Source organism: Bombus bifarius, unplaced genomic scaffold (assembly GCF_011952205.1).
Source record: "Bombus bifarius isolate JDL3187 unplaced genomic scaffold, Bbif_JDL3187 scf7180000008161, whole genome shotgun sequence".
Lineage (NCBI taxonomy): Eukaryota > Metazoa > Arthropoda > Insecta > Hymenoptera > Apidae > Bombus > Bombus bifarius.
In genome coordinates this window covers 325,787-341,808 of record NW_022884483.1, presented here as the reverse complement: position 1 = coordinate 341,808, position 16,022 = coordinate 325,787, and the positions used below count along the sequence as shown (strand labels likewise).

General features: G+C 29.7%; 4 protein-coding genes across 7 annotated transcripts; 2 read left to right on the top strand and 2 right to left on the bottom strand.

The window, feature by feature from the left end:
• Positions 1–631: 631 nt before the first annotated feature.
• LOC117208740 (transmembrane protein 135-like) lies at positions 632–3,692 on the top strand. Of its 2 annotated transcripts, none has more exons than XM_033450048.1 (9): positions 632–1,187; positions 1,597–1,727; positions 1,987–2,113; positions 2,247–2,401; positions 2,475–2,742; positions 2,835–3,002; positions 3,080–3,220; positions 3,303–3,469; positions 3,556–3,692. In XM_033450048.1, the coding sequence occupies exons 1-9, from the start codon at positions 1,044–1,046 to the stop codon at positions 3,668–3,670; spliced, it is 1,416 nt and encodes a 471-aa protein (XP_033305939.1). In that variant the 5' UTR covers positions 632–1,043; the 3' UTR covers positions 3,671–3,692. The 2 variants fall into 2 exon arrangements, with proteins under 2 accessions (XP_033305939.1, XP_033305940.1); XM_033450049.1 differs by having other exon boundaries at positions 1,045–1,311.
• Positions 3,693–4,710: 1,018 nt separating this feature from the next.
• LOC117208739 lies at positions 4,711–7,549 on the bottom strand. 2 transcript variants are annotated; one of them, XM_033450047.1, is made up of 6 exons: positions 7,442–7,549; positions 7,277–7,369; positions 6,877–7,218; positions 6,621–6,808; positions 5,557–6,548; positions 4,711–5,483 (listed from the first exon to the last, which is right to left on the bottom strand). In XM_033450047.1, exons 2-6 carry the CDS (start codon positions 7,286–7,288, stop codon positions 5,200–5,202), a joined length of 1,818 nt encoding a protein of 605 aa, XP_033305938.1. In that variant the 5' UTR covers positions 7,289–7,369; positions 7,442–7,549; the 3' UTR covers positions 4,711–5,199. The 2 variants fall into 2 exon arrangements, with proteins under 2 accessions (XP_033305938.1, XP_033305937.1); XM_033450046.1 differs by having other exon boundaries at positions 6,877–7,210.
• Positions 7,550–7,556: 7 nt separating this feature from the next.
• Positions 7,557–8,867, top strand: LOC117208743 (haloacid dehalogenase-like hydrolase domain-containing protein 2). Of its 2 annotated transcripts, none has more exons than XM_033450056.1 (4): positions 7,557–7,730; positions 7,985–8,284; positions 8,374–8,584; positions 8,655–8,867. In XM_033450056.1, the coding sequence occupies exons 1-4, from the start codon at positions 7,636–7,638 to the stop codon at positions 8,820–8,822; spliced, it is 774 nt and encodes a 257-aa protein (XP_033305947.1). In that variant the 5' UTR covers positions 7,557–7,635; the 3' UTR covers positions 8,823–8,867. The 2 variants fall into 2 exon arrangements, with proteins under 2 accessions (XP_033305947.1, XP_033305948.1); XM_033450057.1 differs by having other exon boundaries at positions 7,585–7,730; positions 8,105–8,284.
• A 649-nt stretch (positions 8,868–9,516) lies between these two features.
• On the bottom strand, positions 9,517–15,768 carry LOC117208738 (WD repeat-containing protein 48). Its single transcript, XM_033450044.1, has 12 exons — positions 15,145–15,768; positions 14,480–14,696; positions 14,159–14,371; positions 13,794–14,089; positions 13,516–13,704; positions 13,130–13,444; positions 12,945–13,047; positions 12,700–12,865; positions 12,416–12,607; positions 12,091–12,337; positions 11,886–12,010; positions 9,517–11,819 (listed from the first exon to the last, which is right to left on the bottom strand). Exons 1-11 carry the CDS (start codon positions 15,190–15,192, stop codon positions 11,948–11,950), a joined length of 2,049 nt encoding a protein of 682 aa, XP_033305935.1. The 5' UTR covers positions 15,193–15,768; the 3' UTR covers positions 9,517–11,819; positions 11,886–11,947.
• Positions 15,769–16,022: the final 254 nt, after the last annotated feature.

Sequence of the window (16,022 nt, the reverse complement as noted above, 5' to 3'; positions counted from 1 at the left end):
TCAATTGTTTAAAAATTGTCGAGCAGAATAGTTCTTATAACCCTAATCTTATAGTCCTACATTTTAAACAAAAAAATGCCAAAATTTTCAAGATTTTAGACGATAAAATCTGCATATATCGATAGATATGTCATATTGAAATGTATCTTGTGTTTTAACAAAGTTGTAATATTTTCTGTAAGAAATTGTAAAAGTTATGCCTACTAATTATTCCACAAAATTATTTCTTTGCGTCGTGGCCTTGTACCATTCTACGTAGGTTTATAATAATTATGAGCCGAAACTGTAGTTTAGAAAGTCATCGTACATTATGCAGTAACATAGTTTATTTTCAAAGTATGAATCTTAAAAAGTAATATTACGATTATCTTTTAAATTCCTCATATTAAATAAATTTTTATTATGTAAATTTTTTAAAGTCCTAATATCACTCGATAATGTATTTACCTCACATAGCTATAATGATCTTTTTATACGAAATTCTTGCATTAACGGTTATGTAACTGATCAATAAAAAGTCATAAGTAATTTTTTTCAATTAACATTCATAATTCAGTGAATAATTAGTTGACTCACAGTGACAGGTATAACCATTTAAAGTCGATCGCAGAGCGAGTTTCGACTTTACATTTTACACCATCGCAGTCCACTGGCTCAGTAGCTGACGAGCGGTCAACGAGTCCGCGCGCATTGAGTATTTCAGTGAGCGTTTCTCTTTGATCTACAAGACACGAGTAATACTCTGTCTCTACGCTCGAAAACACATTTATCTAATCATCATTAAATATCTTTAACGGATAAATAGATCTCCTTCGCCAATTCGTAATTTGATCAACTTCTTTTCACGTTGCGTAATTATCATATCGTATAAAACCCAAAAGAATGAATTCATCAAACTGTTTGACGATATCAAAATAGCTGTTGTTGTACTGTGTGACAGAAGAAGTGTCATCTATAGCTTTCCTTTATGCGACGTTCCTTGTTCAAATCTTCGTTTTTTAACCAGTAATTGGACTTAGTGCGAAATTGTTAGTTATCAAAAAATGCCAGCACAACTGAGCAAATTCATCGACGTACAGTGTAAGGAATACTCGCATCATTGGACTAATTCCTGCGTGGCTGCAGCAGCCGGTCTTGGCATAGATGCTATCCCACAATGTCTAAAGTTATATGCTACCGTTTATATAGTATGTTTATCTATTCTTTTTTTTCATTTTTCCTAAATTGTTTGTTCCTTATCTTTGATATACTGATTACCCTTTATCTAGATATAAGACAGTTCTATCGTTACTTTTTTTGTGAAAAATAACGGTAAGTGTTATTTTAAAAAATACGTGCGTACGCTTACTGTAACAGAGCAATTCGTAATCCATGATAAAGAGTAATAAATAGAATTTCACTCTGCCTCTTATAAGACTTATTGACATATTTGCTTCGTCAACTGATAAATGATTGTCAATTTTCTACACTACGCAATTTTCTCTTTGCATTTAAAAAGATCCTTTGTAACTAATATTTGTATATTATTCTAATTGAACGAACAAAATTATGAGAATCATCGACATTCAATCTCTACCTTGTTCCATATATTTTTAGGCTGCACTTTTAATGAAAGGAAAGATACCATCTAAAGAAGATATTAAAAAAACGATATTGGGTCTTTTACAATCAACAGCTTTCCTCTCATGGAGCGGTTTCTCATATTCCGCATTTATTTGCATTTTAAGGTTTGAATAAATTTTTAATTTATAATTCACATTATATACATAAAAACGAACTTTGTACATGCTGAGGAAGAATGTCATATAAGAAAGGGACTTTGTTAAGTTTTAAAAATGAATAAATTGCAAGTAAAATTTGTCTAATTTATTTTATATAATTTGTTACTTTTTAAATTACTACTATAATTATGGCATTAATTTAATTTAACAATGCTTCTTAATTATGTAGCACATATTGTACTTATTTAAAAACTATACATTTCAGACGAATACTTGGAAACTTCAATTTTCTGACTGTATCATTTCTTCCATCCTTCTTATCTAGTCTAACAGCTATTGTTATTGAGAGACCATCAAGACGTCCTTTATTAAGTTTATATGTAGCTAATCTTGTGAGTGAATTAATTCTATGTTTCATCTTGTCAAGATAATATTATGTTTTTATAAAGATTTATACAAATCTATAAAAATCATAATTTTTAAACATAATTTTTATATATAATTAATTACAAAATCCTTTACTAGGCAACAGAAACATTATTTAGAATGGGCATAGCAAGGGGTCATTATACTCCTATCCCTCAAGGTGGAACTTATATTTTTGCTACAAGCATAACATTATTACTTTATTTTTATCGTTCTAGACCAAATAAAGAACCTTCCATGTATAGAATATTTAGGTACTTATTTATTCAGTACTTTTACTTGTGACAATCGCAAACAATTTTTACTTAACTAAGAAATTTTTATTAGAATTCTTGTTGGAAAATATGAGGAGTGTGGTTACCTTGTAGAAAAGAACAATTTGCATTGTGATACACAAATATGCTCTGCTGATGAAGGTAGTGCTAGTGGAAGTTCAATAGAAAAGCATGGTGTAAATAAAAAATCTCATAAAAAAAATCTTAATATATTTATGAAATCCCTTAAAATATATAGGAAAATTATAGAAAGATTAAAACTTCAAGGAAAACATAGTTCCTGCCCACATCCTTTTAGTTGTGCTCATTATATACTAAAGGTATATACATCCATTTGTATATAATGAATAAATATAAAAGATTAAATAAACATTGTGAAATATATAGTACTGATTGCCATTTTCATTTATAGGGTGGCATGGAAGTATTTAGTTATGCTCTAAGTGCTCAATTAGTGATTAACTTGTTCTTTGGCATGAAGAAATTACTTACGAAACCACCTTTGATAAAATCAATGATTTTCAAAAAGAACAATCTAAATTTGCCTATATTTTTAGGTGGTTTTGCAGGTCTTTATAGGGTATTATTATATTTTTATTATAAATAGTCATTCTAGTTTTATGTGCATCTTCATAACAATTTTCAAAACTATTTTAGCTAGTATCCTGTTTGTTGAGAAGATTCTTAGAAAAAGATTCTCCTTACCACGCAATTCCTGCTGGATTTATTGGTGGTTTAACATTTATGTTTTATAGTAATAATACAGTAGCTCTATATTTTATGTGGAAAGCATTGCAGGTATTTTTGTAAATATTTTCCTGATTTTACAATTTAGTATTTTTACTATATATTAAAATTTATACTTGCCTTTTTCATTTAGTTGTCATGGAATGATCTTGTGGAAAAAAATGTAGTACCTGAAATAAAGTGGTTTGTAATCTTTTTATACTGCTTTTGTACAGCAATACTCTTCCATGCAGCAATCCTTGAGCCACAACTCTTGAGGTCTTCTTATTGGAAATTTTTATATGCTGTATCTGGTGGAAGGTACTTAATATTATAATCTTTTTACCAATTCAAATTTTTAACATATATTATGTTATTATACCTTTTTTTCTTCTGTGTAATTTCAGAATAGCAGTAATGTCTCGAGTGTCATTAGACGCATTTGGTTTGGAATCAACTAAACATCTTGCAGATGTACTCAGAAAAACTAATACTACTGATAAGAAAACTTTTGCTTTTTAATTGAAAAAAAAAGAATGGCAAAAGAAGGAACTATATTGATCGTTGTTATTATTTAAGTAAAATATCGGGGAACTAACGAGAGAATTCAAAATGTTTGTTTCTGCATAAAAAATATAAAAGTCGCAAAAGTATGCACGCTGTTGGGTACACGTGCACTCAAGTAAAGGTCGTGGACACCCGAGCCCAAGAGACACCATGAAGTAAGGGGAATGCTTCTTACCTAAAAAAAGGGGGAACGGGGAACGTATACTGTGCGTCAGTACTGTTTAGGTTGTTCAGTAGTTTGTAGAAATCTTTCTCCATTTCACTTTTGTATCGTTATGTGAAATTTCAGTTGACATCACATTATACATAAAATGTATATGTTAGTAAATATGATTCCGTTCCGTGAAAATATGTTGATATTTTTTTTATATTATCAACGCGTACAAGAGGACAAAGTCTTGTGCAAGAGGCTTCATCCATGAACTGTATTGCCGTAGGCGGAGTCAATTCTATTCCCCTTCCCTCATGGTACCCCTTAAATGCTAGAAATGATACTTTGGTATACGTGTACTTAATAAATATTCGTATCGACTTCTTTAAAACAGGAACCAGTAAAATGCTTTTATGCAAATACGTAACAGATATAATAGGCAATGATTTCATAAAAAATTGTGTTCCAAAAGTTAAGGTTGAATATTTATTAGGTACGTTTGCACTTGTATAGTCCATGGCGATATAGGAGTACCGTGAGGCAAGGGGAATGTCTTGACTCCGCCTACAGTGCATATATTCTCTCATCGATATGGAATGGGAAACGCTCCCCTGACCCCATAATACACCGAGAATATCCATCACTGTGCTCGAGTGCACGCGTACCGAACGAATACACATCCGATCTATATTTTGATGTGACATTACTGTCATTACCCGTTTCACATGTACGATTAATTTCAAGACATTTTGCATACCTCAAAAGTATGAAGAAAAAATGAATGAAAAAAAGTATGATGAAAAAATATATATTAATAAAATAGTTACCAAAGAAACAAACACACATATATAATAAACTTTTGTATTGCAAAAATTTTACAATATTCATGTACAACTCTAGAATTAGACTCATTAAATTATATTTAAAATGATTATTCGGTAATGTTATAAAAATTTACTATATCATAGATATTTGTTCATTCTTGTTCAATACATCTGTGATGTTAATATAGTCCGTTTAATTTAAAAATTTTGTACATTTATATAATATATGTCTATGTGTATAGGAAATGTGAAATTATTATTTTATGAACAAGCTGTTACAAAATAATGTAGATATTCTTCTAAGAATGTACAAAGATCTTTTTCATATACCTAAAATTACATACAACGTTTGTGATATCGAAATTTTACAAATAATAAAAAAATTTTATATTGATCACTTTGATAAAAATGAGTAATTTATTTATTAACTTAGAAAACAACATTGTTGAATTTCTTGCGAACATGCCAATATTGAATAAAATATTTGAAATATACAAGACTGCAATGTACTATTTTCGTTTTTTAACAGTTTCCAGTGCTTTATTCATTATAATATCTGCATTTCTTCGTTCCTGTTTTCGTTTTACACGTTTTTTTTGTCTCAAAACATTATTCCAATTAATTTGACCTTGCATTCTTAAGTTTTTCCTATCTATATTTCCAGGAACAATTTCAGATTCTAAAACTGAAACATCATATTTCTGTACTACGATATTGGGTGGGTTTATAAATTCCAGTGTACCATTTTGCCATGGAAGCAAACCAATTGGACATTCTGCCCAATTATAGGTCGCTGAAAGAAATTTTGGGGTTATTTTGTTAACGTTTTGGAAAATGAAAGTAGATACTTAACTTCATATACTTACCAACTGCAAAGTTCCAATTATTTCGAATTTCTTGACCAGCTAAAAATCGAGGTATTTTATCTACCACCTTATTTTGTTCTTTATTTATGTCTAGTAAACATTCACTATCTTTAAGATCTTTTAGAGTAAAAATTTGTTCATATTCAGGAAAATTTGTATCATTCTTATCAAGTGGTACCATTGCATAAACATTCATTAAATTCAACAGTAACTGTTTGCTTTCATTATCTATTTTTGGATGTATTAATTCTAAGATAGGTACAATGAATTTAAGCGAAAATTCATTTATGTTTAATATAAGCTTTGAAATAAATTTCATATCAGTTAAGCATGGCAGTACTGTATCTGATAAATTAAACCATAATACGCATTTCAAGTGTGGATAAGTACGATCTGTCTCTTCTTTGACTTTAAGTTCAAAAACTTTTGGTGGTAAATTTTTTTGTATCTTTTCTAACTGATATTCTAAAACTCGAGATATGTCATGCGCGCTATCTAATTTCAAAAAACTATATGATATAGAACTTATCCATAAAGAAGCTAACAATTTCCTTTCTTTATTTACTTCTTCATTTTTTATTAATTCGAGTAATTTTATAATTAACGCTTCCATTAGATCTTTTTCACACAATAGAAATATTATATCTTTCCAAAACTTTAACATGTCTAATGGCAAAACATCTTTCTCCAATTTATTTTCAATACTCTCACTTTGAGTAAAAATTGATAACATGTTTTTGCTTGGTAAAAATACTTCTGAACTGAGCAATGTATTACAAACTATATCCTTTTTATCCGGTATAGACTTTTTACTAAGATACCTAGATATTTCAGATAAAAGAACAATTCTTGCAGTTTCTAATGTGTACTTTTTATCATTTTTTATATCATCACTGGCAGCCTCTATGTAGTTATCTTTATTATTTTCCATATTTTCACTATTTTTTTGTAATAAAGAGATAGCATATGAACGCAGATCTTGTAATGTTTCCCTACCAATAAAATCAATTTATTGATATAAATTCTGTATTATTGTAATCAAAATAATTAAAGGTTATACATACTTCAATTGAGGGTCTGGAACATTTGATACTAGATGATAGCCAACATGAATATACAAACTTACAGAAGTCCAGAGTTCAATTAAATCATCAAAATCCTGTACTTCTTCAGTCTTTTGGACTTCTTTCATAGATTCTTCGCTAATCAAACATTCTTCCATTCTTTTAGCTTCAGCTGCCCAATATTCTTCCTTTAAATATATCATGTAAGAAACATCTTTTTCCTTTAATATTATAGTTGATATAGAAATATACATACATGTAACCATGCTAGTAATATATTTACAGCTATTCTCAATACACCAATGGATGGAACTTCATAACCATGAGCAGTATCATGTCTTAAATTCACTATCCACTCTGGAATATTAAGATGCTTTGCTATTTGAAATAAGGATGTTTGTTTCGTGTGTCCTATGTTAGATATATGATTTAAAATTCTCATTATTGTAGTTGAATACATCAGACATAAGTCATTTTCATAGGTAATTGGCAACTCGCCACTGTTAATTTTAGGAGTCCATTCACGGTCTCTAACACACACTTGCATAATTGAAAGAGTACAATCAATGCCTATTGGCAATTTTGGTATCCTAAAATACTATTAATTAATACCACTTATACCATAATATTTTATTAAACGTTTGATATTTGATTACCTTGCTTGCCATGCAAGTAGCATTTCATAACCTTCAGTCTGTTCATTGATATCATTGGAATATATTTGCTTGTGCACTTGGTGCCATTCTGCGCTGTAGAATGTAAATGTAATCTTTAATCAAATATCTTAGGATATAAAACTCCTTAGTAATTCTAATACTTACAGAGAAAACCATGGTACTTGTTTTACATCTTCCTGTTTCATGGAGAGCGCCATAGCTGACCACGTGTGATGCCAAACTTTAAGTCGTTATCATAAAGACGAATGAACGTGCTTTAACATGTATATATATGTTTATGTGTATTATACTTGTAGCTGTGAGTAAACGTCGGATAAGTCATTGAAATTTTATAAAATATGGCGAAACAAATAAAAATGATACTAATAGATCTCAGTGGAACACTGCATATCGATAATTCAGCAATTCCAGGTGCCGTGGAAGCTCTAAACAGGTGGTTTTTTATTGAATTTATGACAATTATTCATGATTATTAGTAAATATTATGGCGTACTTTACGTCTTATGTTGCATCGATTTTACCTACTGTCGTCTTTTAAATTGAATACATTGACTTTACTATTAATACCAAATAATATTTTAACAAATAAAGTACAATTTAATGAAAATTATACCTTATAATTTTCGGTCTTTTATTTCATAATTTTTTTAGAATGTTAAATAAATTATTTTATTGCTTTCAATATAGACTTCGAAACGCAGGTATACCGCTTAAATTCGTCACAAATACAACGAAAGAATCCGGCAATTGTTTATATGGTCGATTGACAAAACTCGGTTTTGATATTAAGAAAGAAGAAATTTTCAGTTCTTTAGCTGCAGCGAGGAAATTGATTATTTCGCGGAAATTAAATCCAATGTTATTTATTGATCCTGCTGCTAATGAAGATTTCGATGATTTAATAAGAAATGACGATAAAAAAGATGCTGTAGTAATAGGATTGGCTCCAGATAAGTTCAATTATGAAAAATTGACCAAAGCATTCAGGTATACCTTGACTATTTTACACGATGAAAATTCATGTGCAAAACTTTTATTTTTGTTTGTTATTGGGAACAAATTGTTTATAATTTCAGATTACTATTAGATGGCGCATCGCTCATAGCCATTCATAAAGGGCGGTATTATAAAAGGCCAGATGGTTTAGCTTTGGGACCAGGCGCATTTATCGCTGGTTTAGAATATTCCGCTGATATCAAGGCAGAAATTATCGGAAAACCAGCTGCAGAATTCTTCAAAGCTGCTTTGGAAGATATACCTCCAGAAGAAGCGATTATGATTGGCGATGTAAAACTATTTTACATAATGTTTAATTACTGTTTTAATTTTCAGTTTTTTATTTTTTAATTCTTTTCAGGACGTTAAAGATGACGTAGCTGGTGCACAAGCTATCGGTATCAGAGGACTTTTGGTACAAACTGGAAAGTATCGAGATGGAGATGAAAATACAATTACACCACCGCCTACAAAAGTATGCAGTTCTTTTGTCCAAGCTGTAGAATTTATTCTTAAAAAAGAAATTTAAGTAGTATGATTTTGCAACAGTAAAAGAATATTATGTATATGTATATTTATATATGTTATTCTGTATTAAATTAGATATTTTATTTCAATATTAATAATTCTGTAATGGGATGTGTACATAATCTAGATTAGATTCACAATATAGTTTCAAAATATAAAGAGACTATAATTATAAAGAAACCGACATAGTACTTTCTATGATGTGAAATATTACATTACCAAATTTTCTTTGTTCTAACAGTAATAAAAAGTATTACAGATTTCTTTCGACGTATCTATCGATTAATAGTTGAGGATAGATAACTTTATAAATATTGAACGAATATCGCCTCATCGCACAGTAGAATGTAGAAAATTGTAGAAAATTTCATCTGCCATCATATATTAATGAATTCTGTTTATAAATTAGGATGAATCAACATTTCTTTCAAATTTGATAATAGAATTTTCTAGATGCGAGACGATATTTCTTAGGTTCTTATATCATTCTAAAAACAAGAGAAATAATCGTTGTAATTATGAGTTTTTACGAATATACATAATCTTAGATAATAAATATTAGAACTATCGTACTTAATAAGTTATTGTTAAAAGCAGTTGTACAGAAAAAATCTTAGTCATTTTTAAAAGAAATGGGTGCACTGCAAGAGGTTTTGTTTAGTATAAAATTTGGCACCATTTCATAATCCTTTCCCTTTTTTCTACTTGCTCTCTTTTCTTAAATATGAGAATTAATCAACATCTTATTTTGAGAACATCCTTTTGTCCCTTACTAAGAAGATAGGGAGTATAATTAGTTTTGATTTGAAGATGTCACGTTTCAAAAGTGTAATTACAAGCGCACTTTTAATACATTAGTACTTCCATTAATGAACAATGTTATTTCTTTAGTGAGGAAGGCTCAGTTATAACTTTTACGAATACTGTATGAAATGAACGTCTTGTGTCTAAAACTAATTTAATATTACCTACAAGTGAAACTGCTAAATGATATAGTAAATCTCTACGAATTTGCAATTAAGCAATTAACATAAAAATTTAATTATAAAACGAAAAGAAAAAAGTATATAAGAGCTGTTTTTGCAATAAAGTAAAATAATAAATTATCAGAAAATTTCTTTCAATTGTTAATGCTTAAAACACAATAATTGATCAACAATTGCATCTTGCACCTAGTATTATATAAATAAACTTACGAGCAAAATGCTTACAAATATACAACTAAATACTAGATTTTAACAGAATATTTTCTATTATTATGCACCGCAACAGTATTAACTTACAATCCACATTATTTTCAAAAGATTAATAGATCGCTTCATCATTTAAATGCCCTCTACAACTTATAATCTAGGATCAGGCACGTGTTGATTTCCTGTTGCAGTAATGAGGGTCATTTTACGAAAATACATTCCATTTGAAAAATGAATAAGATAATTAAATGTGACATGATTGATACTAGGTCTTTGCAAAATATACATATAATGCCAATATACAAACATAAAAATGAATCAAACTTAACTGCAAATATACAATATTTTTGGTAGCCATCATGTTAATCAACGTCCTTAGCTCAAGAAACATTTATCACAGAGCTCTAAAAATTCCTAATAAGAAGAATATAACTAAGTAATAGTAATTAACTTCTTTACATTTTTAAATATGTGTAACAAAAGCTTAGCAAATAAATACTTATACAATACGTAGCATATTAAAATGTAACAACGAAATAATCTCTAGATTTATTAAAAAATTGCTTTTATGTCATTTTGATAACACAAGAATTACAACATTTAGGGCCATATTAATAAAGAACAGTGTTTTCTTTCTTTCTTTCTTTCTTTTTCTGTCACTCCCTCCCTCTATATGTCACTCAATTTCTTTTTCTTTTTTAAAGTCAAGCATTTATCCCAATTTCATAAAATTGGTGCAAAGGCTTCGATTTTGATACATTTGCTTCGATTTTATGTATACAGCCCATCACCATGATTAAGGGACGTTACTTACAATCGTATTTGTATGTACAATTTGTAGGATTCTAGTAGAGTAAATATTCTAACGTATGATTAACTTTTTATCTATTGTAGTTGTCTTTTTGTTTTTTATCTATTGTAGTTGTCTCCTAAGATCAAATTCTGTCAATATAGTCATATTTGTTTAATCGAAAACTGTAATGTATTCATACTTTTTTTCTCTCGTATAATATGTAATAAAAGTTTAATTACTGGAAGTTCCATTAGAGACAGAATTTGACCTTATTATACTGAAGACATACACTGTTATTTCCTATGTTATTAATAGGAAATATTGAACTGTTAATTTGGCTGCTGAATTTTAATTTGATTAATAGTAAATTGACATTTTTCTCTTCCTTTTATAGTTTGCTTTTTTTTACAATAACAAGGCAGGTGTGTGGAGTATTGCTGATACATGTCTTTCGTTTGTTTGAGTATATGTTTTGTTTAAATAAAATAATGCTACTTACAAATAAACAAAAAGGAAAACAAATTAATTATATAGAATAAATAAAGGAATAATTGAGAAGCATATGAAAATATAATATTTAAAGACAGTTTAATTTCCTGGGCCATCCAAGGTTTATCCCTTATTTTTTTGTACTTAACTTTACTTGTTGATATTTTTGAAGTGGGAAGACTATAAATGGCTGACAGTAAACATTTAATACTTTGCATTAAATGAAATGCATTAAAAACAAAAAACATGTTTTTAGTAGCAGACTAACTGAAATTATTGTTGTATTATTGAATTTGGCCTCAGGATATAAATATACAAATATGAGCAATTTATACTGATACTTCCACACATTATTGCCTTTCAACTCATTTAATTTTAAATACTCTAAATATAACCTGACTTTTACTCATCTTCACTTGCAGCATCTAACGAAACATCCATCGAAATTCGATTGAACATTTCAGAAAGTGAAGGTAGTGTGAAATGCCACACTCTGCAACTAGACCACATGTCTTCCGTTATTCTGCAATATATTCGTTTCATATAATCATTTTTAGTAAATAAAGAATAAGTAAAAACATTTACTTACTTTATGACAGTAAAAAACCATGGACACTTTAGAGATCTCTGTTCTGACGAATTTAGCTCTAACTATTTTACTGGCCGATAATGAATTATTAAGTCTGCTGAACTTTTCCAAATAAAATGTCTGACCTAAAGCATAATAAAATAAAGATAATGTAAAAATACCATTGTATTAAACGAATATAGTTAGATACAGTATAAAAACATACAGTTCTTAAATCCATAGAAGGATCTAAAACTTGATCGTTACATAACAATTCTACTTTTTCCTCGATCAGTGAAGAACTATCAGCGTTTGAATCTGTATTTGTCCTGTCTCCAGGTGGAGATCCTCCAGAAACTGTATTTCCAATACCTGATACCGATCCCGAGTCACTTCCGGCACCAAGTACTCTATCGCAAACATGTTCTGCTATCTTACGAATTTGTATAAAATCGTTTGCAATTAAGCGATCCCTTAAAAAATATATATTAACCCGATATTATAAAAATTTTATTTTGTAATATTTAAAAAATTATTCATTTTTTACATACCTTTTTAAACTTTTTACACCAGATGTTGCATGTGGAAGAAGATAAAATGATATTTTAATGAACTGTGGGAGATTTTTATCCACAACAATATTAACTACCCATGCCGGAACAGTTTCATTTAATAGCACTCCTTCCATTTCTCCTGCAGCATCTCTAACTAATAATCTATACAAAGGTCTGCCTCCTACTTCACTAAAACATAATTGTATTTTTATTGTTATAATCAAAAATAGTTAAGCAAATATTTTTTTCATTTAAGGGAAATACTTAGAACTTTCTTATACCTGAATATAACAGGTGTATGGGTTGGTACTGAGAAATATAAATTTCCTCCTCTAGTATGAATAGAGCTATTACCGTCATTACTATTGCCTTCATTTTCATCATCAACATGTAGTGGCCTCCACCAATGTTCCAATAAAGCTTGTAGCAAAAGATTTCCATAATTTACTGAAGGAAAAGAAAGAAGGAGCAATATAGTATTGTAAGAACAGTAAACAATGATAGATGTATAAAAAATAAATATTACCTTTTTGATCTACGGCATCATTTTCTGCAAGACCAGTTTCTTTTGCAGAAACCCATGCAGAAAAACAGTCATTTTCATCTTGACCTAAATGGATGGTCAACATCTATAAAAATATATCAAAAGTTATTTTTAATCTCATATGTATTAAAATTACAATTGCGTTAACGAATCATAGAATTACATACCCCAGTTTTCAGATCTACACTAAACCAGTTTGGAACATACACCATTTTATTTCTTTTTTTTATTTCCTGTTCAAAATCTACTTTTCCTAAATCTTCAACTTTACGCGCTTTTAATACATCGTATAAAGCTACATTTTCTTCCGTATCTTTCGTTAAAACATGTCTTCGATCATTTAAGACGTGACAATGCCGTATTGCCGAGCCACCCAATATTTTTTGCGCAGGCTCTGTATTTCTTACATTCTGCGTTACCGCACTAGCGGAATCACAATAGTCTTCAATTCCTAATTCTTGCCAATCCTTTTGACTTATAGACTACAACAATTTTTAAAATGTTATTTGTTTTATTAACGAGCTTTTTTGTGCATAATAAAATATAACAATACCCAATTATTTATAGTAGATTCACTAGTTGCTACCCAAATGCTGGATTGATCAGGTGTCATAACCATTTTTAGTACAGGTGCTTTTTCTTCACAAATAACTGTATACCTTTCAGGATAACATGATAATTCAGTCATTACAACTCTTCTGTCTCTACCTCCTGATATTACATGACTAAAGGTATCTGTTGCCTAAAGATGATTGTTCTAATTTAATATAGTTATCTGCATTATTTATTACTTTAGTAAGATGTTAAGATAGGGGAAAAAATTGTAATTACCAATAATGCCCAAACACCTTCTTTATGTACTCTAAAGGTTTGGATACATCTTTGTTGCCCCAGTGACCAAAGTTTAATTGTTCCATCAGAACTGGCTGACAAACACTGAGTGCCATCTCTATTTAATACTAAGGCTTTAATATTATCCATATGACCACGAAGTTTCATTAACTTAGTACAATTTCTTGGATCCCATACTCTTAAAACTTTTTCTGTACTACCACTCACTATAATTGTTCCAATCTGATTCATGGCAAGACTATATATAGAGTCTTTATTTCCACTAAGAGATGATGCTGCAAATTATCCATGTGTTATTTAAATAATTATAAATTGTTTATTCATATTAAAGACTGAATTGTTACTTGTTACTGTATTGTTGCTTGCTGTGAGGGCAGTTAACGTATTGACATCCCATAAAAAGATTAATTTATCTAAACCAGCACTAGCAACTTGTTCTTTATCTTTTGCATATGCTAGAGCCTTTACATAATCTTTATGTGTCCTTAACGTAGACATGCAGAAACCTTTGTGTGCATTCCATACTTTTACTGTTGTATCAGAACTGGCTGATATTACTGTAAAACAATATTTTCTTTTCTCATTACATAAAAATATAATATATTATGTCTTTAGATACAATACATGTTAAACATTAACTTAGAAATTTAACAAAAGATACATACAATTTTTGCCACCACAGCACAATACTATATCATTGACCCAGTCCGTGTGATGCTCCATTGACTGAATATATGGATCTTTCATATTTTTGCAATTCCATATCCTTATAATACTATCTCTACCTGCGGAGTAAAGCCTATGCAAAGCTGGATCATATTGTAATGAATTGACTCCAGCTCTATGTTTCTTTTCCATTTCATCTCTTATAACCATGGATACCTTCATCAAATACGCAAAATAACAAAATAATTATCATTCATATAATAATCATTCTAAATAAATCTTTTTGTGAGTTTCATTAATAAATTTTATTCGATAAGATCGAAAGTATAGAAACATAAAAATTCATTTACGATATTATTCATGACACACCGCCCGTTAGTAATTACGTGATTTATAGTCATCAAAGATTTTATAAGAATCTTACGAAATTGATCAATAATTGCATATAGCATCAAGCAATACATATCAAAAATATCATAGATCAATTGCGATTCTATTATTTCATACATCGTCATGTGGATTTTATAACGGGCGAAATAGCAGCGTCAATTAGTACACAGCAATTCTGTTTTTGCGAAAACATTTCATTCAATTTAAAAGAAATTATGCTTCGAAAAGCAATGACGTATATTTCAACAGGGGAAAAAATATCACAGACAAGTACCTGCACTTTCTTTCGACCACTTTGCCCGCCTGTCTTATGAGCTGCCATTATACCGCAAACTGTTCTGTAACTTTGCACTTAGAGGTAATAGAGGAAAACATTCAAAATGTACTAGAATTATGCTGTTGCACTTTTACGTTCCGATGCGTTGAAACCACGCAGTAGTTTCATCGTTGATTACATCGGAAGCCTTACATGAACAGAAGACACATCGATGGTTGTACAAAACGATACAGTGCACATCACGCCGAAGTTCAAACAGCTGTCAGCCGACCAGGTATAAACAGTGTTCATGACGATTAGATGTAGAAACTGACAATGTTCCAACGCCGGTATCAGTACGTTCCGACGTTATACACATTACGTTACATCACGTTTCAGAGTGTCTGATAACGTTTCGTCTCCATTGTTGTGATTGAATAAAGCCGGATATATTGTTAGATATGTTTCATATTTTAGCAAAATATTCAACTGATTCAAGTTGTACGAAACTTGTCGAATGAAACAGATCATAATACGGGTTTCTACATACAATAAGCCGCTATAACATAAGATGAAATTAAATTTGGATTTGGAAAATTAGTATTTCCACAATGATATATCGGTACTTTTATGACCAATAGTCGTACACGATGCAACTGTGAATATAGATCATCTTTATTTACCAACCAATGAAAAATAATAAATGCGTTGCGTTCAGATGCATCCACGTATATATAGTTTCCAGAAAATTTCCCAATTGGTAATTTATTAACCGTATACCAATCAAAAAATTTCAATTAATCGTTGAAAACTGACTTCAGATACAATAAACTGTAGATCCTTATAACCATCCTACAATATATTGAGTAAGAAATATACATGCTCCACACGTTACT

What these genes read in the sequence shown, in the direction of transcription:
- LOC117208740 (XM_033450048.1), top strand. Translation starts at nt 1,044, where the DNA reads ATGCCAGCACAACTGAGCAAATTCATCGACGTACAGTGTAAGGAATAC. An exon ending in GCATTTATTTGCATTTTAAG is followed by an intron (nt 1,728 to 1,986) that starts GTTTGAATAAAT and finishes TATACATTTCAG; the next exon opens with ACGAATACTTGGAAACTTCA. An exon ending in GTTTATATGTAGCTAATCTT is followed by an intron (nt 2,114 to 2,246) that starts GTGAGTGAATTA and finishes ATCCTTTACTAG; the next exon opens with GCAACAGAAACATTATTTAG.
- LOC117208739 (XM_033450046.1), bottom strand. Translation starts at nt 7,494, where the DNA reads ATGGCGCTCTCCATGAAACAGGAAGATGTAAAACAAGTACCATGGTTT. An exon ending in TATTACTAGCATGGTTACAT is followed by an intron (nt 6,809 to 6,876) that starts GTATGTATATTT and finishes ATATATTTAAAG; the next exon opens with GAAGAATATTGGGCAGCTGA. An exon ending in GTTCCAGACCCTCAATTGAA is followed by an intron (nt 6,549 to 6,620) that starts GTATGTATAACC and finishes TTTTATTGGTAG; the next exon opens with GGAAACATTACAAGATCTGC.
- LOC117208743 (XM_033450056.1), top strand. Translation starts at nt 7,636, where the DNA reads ATGGCGAAACAAATAAAAATGATACTAATAGATCTCAGTGGAACACTG. An exon ending in GCCGTGGAAGCTCTAAACAG is followed by an intron (nt 7,731 to 7,984) that starts GTGGTTTTTTAT and finishes CTTTCAATATAG; the next exon opens with ACTTCGAAACGCAGGTATAC. An exon ending in AAGCGATTATGATTGGCGAT is followed by an intron (nt 8,585 to 8,654) that starts GTAAAACTATTT and finishes AATTCTTTTCAG; the next exon opens with GACGTTAAAGATGACGTAGC.
- LOC117208738 (XM_033450044.1), bottom strand. Translation starts at nt 15,192, where the DNA reads ATGGCAGCTCATAAGACAGGCGGGCAAAGTGGTCGAAAGAAAGTGCAG. An exon ending in AATCTACTATAAATAATTGG is followed by an intron (nt 13,445 to 13,515) that starts GTATTGTTATAT and finishes AAATTGTTGTAG; the next exon opens with TCTATAAGTCAAAAGGATTG. An exon ending in CTTCTATGGATTTAAGAACT is followed by an intron (nt 12,011 to 12,090) that starts GTATGTTTTTAT and finishes ATTATGCTTTAG; the next exon opens with GTCAGACATTTTATTTGGAA.